This window comes from Papaver somniferum, chromosome 6 (assembly GCF_003573695.1).
Source record: "Papaver somniferum cultivar HN1 chromosome 6, ASM357369v1, whole genome shotgun sequence".
In the NCBI taxonomy this organism is placed as follows: domain Eukaryota; kingdom Viridiplantae; phylum Streptophyta; class Magnoliopsida; order Ranunculales; family Papaveraceae; genus Papaver; species Papaver somniferum.
Genome location: NC_039363.1, coordinates 31,552,575 through 31,561,346, shown reverse-complemented (window position 1 = coordinate 31,561,346; position 8,772 = coordinate 31,552,575). Strand labels below are relative to the sequence as shown.

The following is an 8,772-nucleotide window of genomic DNA, read 5'->3' as shown; positions in this document are numbered from 1 at the left end:
CATTGATTGTCGCACGCCTTCGTTTTGGCATCCTTAAATGGAAGGCCGGCATGGTATGGTTTAGGCGCGGCAAGGTGGTTGGCACGGCATGCCATTGGCACATGTGGCATGGTCGTCATGCCTTGGCGCGGTTTAGGCGTGGACAAAACTAGGGTTTTGACGTTGGGCCAAAGGTTACCATGCGTTGGCTGGCGACCTTGGACGGCTAAGATCTGCATCTCAGATGGAATGGTGGTCGTTGATTGTTGCAACCCTTCGTTTTGGCAGCCAGCGGCATGTAACGGGGCCGACATGGCTTTGGCATGGAATCGTGGCTGGCATGGTGGCGCGGCTGGCATGGTTGACATGACTTAGCGCGGAGGTGTGGCTGGCACGGCATTCCATTGGCACATGTGGTGCGGCTGGCATGGTTGGCGTGCCTTGGCGCGGAGACGTGGCTGGCATGGTTTTCCATTGGCACGGTGGCGCGGATGGCATGGTTGGCATGCTTTGGCGCGGAGACGTGGCTGGCATGGTTTTCCATTGGCACGGTGGTGCAGCTGGCATGCTTGACATGCCTTGGCGCGGAGATGTGGCTGGCATGGTTGGCATGCTTTGGCGCGGAGACGTGGCTGGCACGGTTTTCCATTGGCATGGTGGTGCGTCTGGCATGGTTGGCATGCCTTGGCACGGAGACGTGGCTGGCATGGTTCGCCATTGGCACGGTGGTGTTAGAATTTAAGGTTTGGTGTACGAAGGTGATGTCGGTCAATACTAAGGGTTCTACCGTGGAACATGACACATATATATGTAAAAAAAAGGTACCCTGGTAATTCTTACGTAGGCGTGTTGAATTATTCAATAAATGCGCTAGTGGTCCTAGTGACGTCATGTCAGATGTAAGGTTTTACGATTTTAACCCTAAGCTAAAAACCACCATCAACAATCTTGTGAAAAACAACTATATAACGTCCTCTAAGAATGTTTCAATGACTCAAATGAGATTTTAGAATATAACCTAGAAAGGATATAAACATTGTGTGATAACTCATACGTGTGTAAGTCCTTATTCCTTGAACCAAAGTATGCGTACTTTGCTGCTCAGGAAAACCGGAACTGAAGTCCGCGTACCAGTACGTGCACTGTCGGAAGTTCACATCCCGTGAATTTCTGCTAGAGTTTGTGAAATGAAAACAAACTTATTCCGGGTATTTAAGTTCGCGTACCAGTATGCGTACTTAAGTGGGTTAGTTTCTAAAAATGATTATTCGTGAACTTAAACTTATATAAACTAAGGAATGCATACTTGCAAACCGTGGCTATAAAGTTCATAAATTGATTCGAGTGAATCAGATCGTTTTTGCTTCGATTGTGTCTTATATAATTCTATGAGATATAAGCAATTGAACAACTCTCTAACTGGTTCTATTGAGTCGTTTGAACTAGTTATGGTTAAGGTGAATATGGTTGACATGAGAGTCCTCATATGGATAACCATTTGGTTAACTACTGTTGAACCAACTAAATGTACATGTTTGGGTACGGTTACACAAACCTAAATAAATGTGCATTTCATTTGTGTGTAACAAGCTAAGTTCGATCTAACGATTGAAATATATTAGCTTGAATCTAATCAGGTTTTCATCTAACGGTGAATATTGAATGCTTTGTTACTAAGCTAACTGTTAGAGCATTGCTCGGTCGAACTCGCATGCGTTACTATCTCAAGCATATTTTTCAATGTTAGTGATCAAAACTATAAATCTTGATGTCTAGTCTATTATAGCTAAGTCTCAGGTTTTTTTTTTTGATAAGTCAAAAAATTATACTGAAACAAGGGATAATTACAAGATAAAGTATAGGAAAAGAGGTCACAACAACCCCAAAAACCTATAAACTATTTAAATCTAAAGTAAGATACATCTGGAGATTCAATGAAAGTAAGAAAATGAGGCCTACCAACAAAATCTATACCAACTCCATTGGCCAAATTACAACCTCGTTTAGCCATATTATCAGCAGAAAAATTAGCTTCACGAAAAGTGTGCTCAAAATTGATAGTATCATAATTCTCTTGAACAACCCTCCAGCGAGGTCTAACAAATCAAGGCATTGAATTGGTAGAAAAGGCCATCCTAGCAGCATCCGAATCAGTCCTGATTATTACTCTTCTCACTCCCCATTTATTCGCCCACTCAAAGCCCACAACAACTGCGTAGACTTCTGCTAAGTAGTTTGTGGTAACTCCAAGCCCAAACGAAATTGCACCAAGAAAAGCACAATCTGAGTCCCGCGCCACTACCCCAGATCCTGCATTATCGTGGTTACCAACAGCTGCCCCTTCACAGCATAGAAGGAGATTACCAAAATCCGGCACCCACCAAATAACTTCCACTGCTTCCTGGTGATTCAAAATTCTATGCCTTACTCAGAAAAAATCCATTATCCTCAAATCTTCACAGCAGTTTCGCATCTTCCCAGTCAGCCTAACTGAATAATCCTGAATTTGGTACAAAACTCTCTTGTAAAACAATGGCCAGTTTGGCTTCTTGTTTTCATAAACTCGTTTGTTCCTAGTGAACCACAGTTCAGATTTAATAACCATAGTAGAGAGTAACCATAGGTCCTTGATCATTCGACTACGACCTTTATCTTCCTTATACATCACCACCATATTAGCTTGAGGCATCAAACCAAAAATGTCCGCAAGCTATGTCCAGGCCTTAGCAACAAAATTACAGGTCCACAAAATGTCTTCCACCGATTCCTCCGCAGAAGAGCACATAACACATTTTGTAGGCATTTTAATTTTAAAACGGGAATGAACCTGATCAAGAGTGGCACACGCACCTCAAAGTATCTTCCAATTCTGAGCATCAAGAGTAGGGTGGATACTTTTTCTCCAGAGAAGATTTTCACCTTCAAAAACCTGCAGATGAGGTCTGGTAATCTCCCTAGCTGATCGGACTGTGAACTTTCCTTTATAATCAGGCATCCAAATTATAACATCTTCTCCGTTATTTGGCCTAGGTAAATTAATGAGATCAATCCCTGTTGCTTCAAGAAAAAGTCTATGCACGTCACTGATCACCCAAGCACCATCCACTAAAATTTCACTGACTCGGACATTTCTGTTCAACTCCCCTCGTTGTAGAATGCTAGCTATGCTCCTATTTACACACTAGTTTTCGTAATAAAACGACGTAGTACGACCATCTCCAATAAACACCCTAGTGTTTTATTCCACCTGATCATAAACCAACCTTATCTCAGGAAAGATAGTAGATTTAATACCCTTGTGCTTTAATTCCCCATTTCTATCAAAAAACTTTGCAACTAGATATCGAGCCCATTTTTTCTTAGAAGTTCGAATTTGCCACCAAAGTTTCATTAGAAAAGGTCTATTCATAACTGACATACTTGAAATACCTAGGCCACCTTATCCATAAGGAACACAAACCATGTCATAGCCAACCACAAACGATCGTTTATTATTAGAGTCTCCCGTCCAGATGAAGTTTCTTATAGCTCTTTCACATTGTAAAATAAATTTACGGGGCCATTTGTAAACAGCCATATTGTGAATAGAGTAGCTAGATATAACCGATTTCACAAGAACAATCCGATCTTGAAAAGAAAGCAAACTCCCTTTCCAGCCAGCAAGTTCATTTTTGATCTTGTCTATAACATTACTAATGTGTCTGTACCTAACTGTACCAGGCTTAACTTGAACACCAAGATAACGATCAGGGAAAGTAGCAACAGTCATTCCCGAAAAATCCGTTAAGTATCTACACCTGCTAAGGGAACCACCACCATAATATACCTTACTCTTTTGTCGACAAACGGTTTGCCCAGAAGCTCGCTGATAAACCTCTAGGAAATGAATAATATTATGCAAACTCTTCATATTGCCTTTCCAAAAGATCATAATATCGTCAGCAAAGAAAAGATGAGTAGGGGAGATACATTTATGCGTAACCATGTGAGTCATCTTACCTTCGTTAAAAAGTTTCGAAATATTACGGCTTAAGACGTCTTCAATAAGCACAAAAATAAGAGGATACAAAGGATCACCTTGTTTAAGCCCCATATTGATACTGAAAAAGCCTATTGGGATACCATTCAGAAGAATAGAAATTCTAGTTTATTGAAGAATATTAAAAATCCACAAGCACCAGGACTCCGAGAAACCATACTGTTTAAAAACTTCGAGAACAAAAGACCAACTTACCGTGTCAAAAGCTTGAGAAATGTCAAGTTTCAAACCTAAGTTGCCATCTTTCCTTTTAATGTGAAGTTCATTAACCATTTCCGATGCCAAAGAAATATTCTCGTGAATATTACGCCCTTTCATAAAAGTAACATGTTCTTCAGAAACAAGTTTATCCAAAAATATACCCAAACGAGTAGCTAAGATCTTAGTAAAAATCTTGAAGAAAAACTTACTCAAGGAAATGGGCCTAAAATTACGAATAGTATTAGCCCAACGCACCTTATCCAAAATAATCAGAAGGCTAGAATTTGTCCCATTCGGAATGTGTTTCAAATTCCAGCAGTAAATAATATCCTGAATAAGGGCTTCATGAATAACGTCCCAGCAATGACGATAAAAACATCCAGAATACCCATTCGGACCTGGAGCACTGTCAGCTCCCAAATCCCAAACTGCACTTTTAATTTCCTCTTGTGAAGGAATCACATCCATCTCAAGGCTTTCTTCAGGAGTTATGGTTTCATGTTCATAGTAAAACAAACTACTGTCAATATTATCCTCAGTCCCATTAAACTTTTCTTCATAGTAAGTAACCACATGATTCCGCAAAAGAGTACTGTCAGAAATAATCGCACCTTCATTGTCGACCAATTCAGAAATCACATTATTACTTCTTCGAGCACGAATACAGTTGTGAAAGAAGGATGTATTACTAGCCCCATCCACCAGCCAATTATTTCTCGCTTTCTGTTTTAGCATGGTAGTATGTTGCATCTTGGTTTCATGCAGAGTAGACATAGCATCTTTCATGGCATTCAAATTAGGAATATTTGAGGGGTCTTCATCTGAAATCATTGCTGCCGTTTCAAACCTGAGCTTGTCTTGCTTGAGCAGAGAATGAATGTTGACAAAGACCCTTAAATTCCAAGTGTTCATATCAACTTTGAGCCTCTTTAATTTAAAGGTAACGATAAAATTTGGGTTTACAAAAACCGGCAGGTTCCAGTTTTCAGAAACTATGCGCATGAAGTCTGCATGAAGAAACCACATCTTTTGGACTCGAAACGGAGCACGTTTCAGCCTAGGGACAGCAAAAGGGAAACCAATTAAAGTTGAATGGTCGGAAACTTCTCTAGGAAGGGCTTTACACTGCCAATTCTCAAACTTAGCTAGCCACGCTGGATTGATAATAGCACGATCGAGTTTGTTAATAATTCTGCGATGACCTGACTGACCATTAGTCCAAGTAAAGTTGCAACCAAGGGAATCCGCTTCAAACAAATTATTATTCTTCATCCAATCACTAAACTTATTAATGATCGATGTTCTAGTCTCTACGCCACCTTTTTTCTCTTTATTACGCAAAATACAGTTGAAGTCGCCAATTACAAGCCAAGAAATATCATCATTAGCATTCTCCAGTTGTTACCAAAGTTTTCTTCTTGTCACTTGGAGATAACTCGCATGGACAAAAGAAATATGAACACCATTCAAAGCCATTGTTATTGCCTGTCTACTCATATTAACTATCAAAGGGTCATTAAAATCTTCCAACCAGAAAATCCAAATGTTCCCAATAGAATTATTAGAAGAATTATGAATAAACGTATTTTTAAAACCATTCAAGTTTAACCGAGATATGAAGTTATCTGTATAACGTACCTTTGGTTCCGCAATACACAGAATCTCTGGTTGAAACTCTTGAACTAACTCTCTAAGATTAGGTTGCGCATTAAGTTTCACAACACCATTGATATTCCAGTAGAATATCCGCATTAATAACCTTGGGATTGATTTTTAAATAGCTTGGATGAGTTTACTTCACCCTTTGAAGAGCCACTGGACTCCGGAGAATCAGAATTTTTTGGGAGAGGCCTTGGTGAAACCCCTTTCCTAGCACGATATCCTAAACCATGATACTCAGGATCTGTGGAAGACAAGGATTGTCCAACTGGAAGCAAAGTTGACTGTTGAGGTGGAACTTGGACTCTTTGAGCAGTCCGTTTCTTCTTTGCACTATTCTTTGCACTTTTTGCTGCAAGCTTATCAACAACGTAACTTCCCCAATCCTTAATCTTCTGGGCAGAGTTTTCCAAATTCGTAGACGAATCTGAAACTTCATTATCAGTAACCACGTCATCTACGTCAGTAGCTAAAGCGGAAAACTTGTTGGAATTCAAAGCCTGTTCATAGGCCATAACATCATCACACACAGGGGTAGAAGAAGAATTAACAACATTCCTATCATTAGCATTCTGTCTAGTTCTATCCAATTCAACAGAAGTACCTGACTTAGTTATTAAGGCGCTGGTTCTCTCTAACTCAGTCCTTTTCGCTAATGCTACTTTTGCAGCTGCATCCAGCTTAGTTCTAGCAAATTCAGCATGTGCAGTGCGCAAGATAGCTTCGGAACGTGCAATATCAACCTCAAGCTGAGATATTTTCTCTACATCCTCAGCATTCCCCTCAATCGATATCTCAACTTCTCGTCAACAGATTTCGTTGTAGCAGGTTTGTCAGTTGCAACAATAGGAGCTGCAACATCAATAGAAGATGATACATCTATAAGAGTTGTAACATCACCAGCTACCGCAGTATTAGCAGCTTCCACAGTATTATTAGCTTGAGAAGATTTATTTTTGTTTCTCCTTCTTGACTTCGCCTCCTGCCAAGTTTGGCTTGAGTCACCCTTGTCAGTTTTCCTCACATTCTGTTGAACATTCTTATTTCGCCTTCATTCCTTGTCATCATGACCAATAATGCTACAATGTAAGCAAAATTTTGGAGCTTTAGGAATCTCAATGTATTGCCAAAAACTACGACCTCCAGCAGTTATCTTGATACTATCAGGGATATGTTTCCCAAAATCTATATCCACCAAAACTGAAGCAAAGTAACCGAATTCCAGATTAAGAGTTCTCTGATCAACCACAATAGGGTTACTAGAACCTTACCCAAAGCTATGAGAGTCTTTTCAGTCCACAGTTCTACGTGCAAGCCTGGAAAATGAACCCAAACAGCTGCATGGGAAGTTTTCTGCCTCTCCGAATAAAAACCAGGGTACCAATCAATGAGACGAAGCTCAATTTGATTTACACACCATTTAGTTTTACGTATAATCTCTTTAGTTTTCTCATCCTGTAACATGATAACAAAAAAACCCTTACTCATTGGCATAAACCTTACGCAGTTAGGGTTTATCTTCCATTGATTCTCCAAGTTTTTCTTCACCTCACCAAACTTCAAGCCAGTGTGGTTGAGACGTGCTATAAAGTTGTGTAGAAATGGTTTATAACCCTCTTGATAGTAATCATCTGGAACAACCAGAGAAGGTTCACCATCAATGAGAGAGGGATTTGGTAAACTGTTGAGATCTACAGCCGTGGGATGTAATGTTTGTTTATCCTTTAGCTTTCCAGTGCAAGAAGGCTTGTCATTGTTAACATTAGATAAAATCAATTCAGGAACTTCAACCATCATGCGAGATCATGGAATGAAGATGAAATTTTTTTGAAAAAACACAAAACCCTAGAGAGAGCGCCAGACTTTCTCTTTCATCATTTTATTTTAGTTTTCGCTAAGTCTCGGACTAGGATATAAAGTGTAGTTGAGCTCAAGGACTTCATGGCGATTCATCATACAAGTAGAAGAACTACTCAAGGAACCATTGGAACTTCTCGACAAAAAGGTATGTGACGACTTGAACTTATCTATCACTCAAAAGTCTATTTACTCTATCTCCTACTCTTTGAGACAAGAAGTTGTATGCTATATATATAGACTTTGATTGTACACATTTGGTATTTCGAGTCGAGTATACCTCGCCTATCTATATCTCGAAATATGAGTTGGTAAGCTTTTCGCTTTAATCAAGTTTATCTTTACCATGTGACGAAAGTCATGATATGTTTCAATCATCTTGAAAATTGCTTTGACGAGAAATGGTGTAACCACTATATAACATCCTCTAAGAATGTTTCAATGATTGAAATGAGAGTTTAGATTACATAACCAATGGTGGACATATGCATTGTTGTGGAAACACATTTATGTATAAGTCTTATTCCTTGAACCAAAGTTTGTGAACTTTGTTGATCAAGAGAACCGGAAGAATGGCGTGAGCCAAGTCCACTAACTCAGTCCGCGAACTGCCGAAGTTCTCAAACCCGAGAATTTCTGCTGGAGTTGACAAACTATTTGCATGAAACTAAGTCCGCGAACTCAGTCCGCGAACCGGAGAAGTTCTCATACCCGAGAATTTCTGCTGGAGTTTGTAAACTCTGCCCGGTAACTTAAGTCCGCGAACCTAGTATGCGAACTTGAGAAGGTTATATATCTGAAGATGATTTCTGAACTTAAACTTAAAAAGACTAAGTAATGTAGTTTGCAAACCGTGGCTATAAAATTTCATGAACCGATTCAAGTGAAACAAACCATCTTTGCTTCAATTGTGTCTTGTGTAGTACATGAGAGTTCCTTGCAATTGAACAACTCTCTAACTAGTTCATTTGAAATCATTTTAACTAGTTATGGTAAAGAATAACATGGTTGATATGGAATGCTCATATGGATAACCT

The 8,772-nt window shown here is 39.6% G+C and overlaps 1 protein-coding gene across 1 annotated transcript; it reads right to left on the bottom strand.

Moving 5' to 3' along the window:
* Window positions 1-2,083: 2,083 nt before the first annotated feature.
* LOC113290706 lies at window positions 2,084-5,971 on the bottom strand. The gene is made up of 7 exons (XM_026540288.1): window positions 5,683-5,971; window positions 4,179-5,547; window positions 3,979-4,079; window positions 3,535-3,894; window positions 3,243-3,417; window positions 2,909-3,149; window positions 2,084-2,380 (listed from the first exon to the last, which is right to left on the bottom strand). Exons 1-7 carry the CDS (start codon window positions 5,969-5,971, stop codon window positions 2,084-2,086), a joined length of 2,832 nt encoding a protein of 943 aa, XP_026396073.1.
* Between the last annotated feature and the right edge of the window lie 2,801 nt (window positions 5,972-8,772).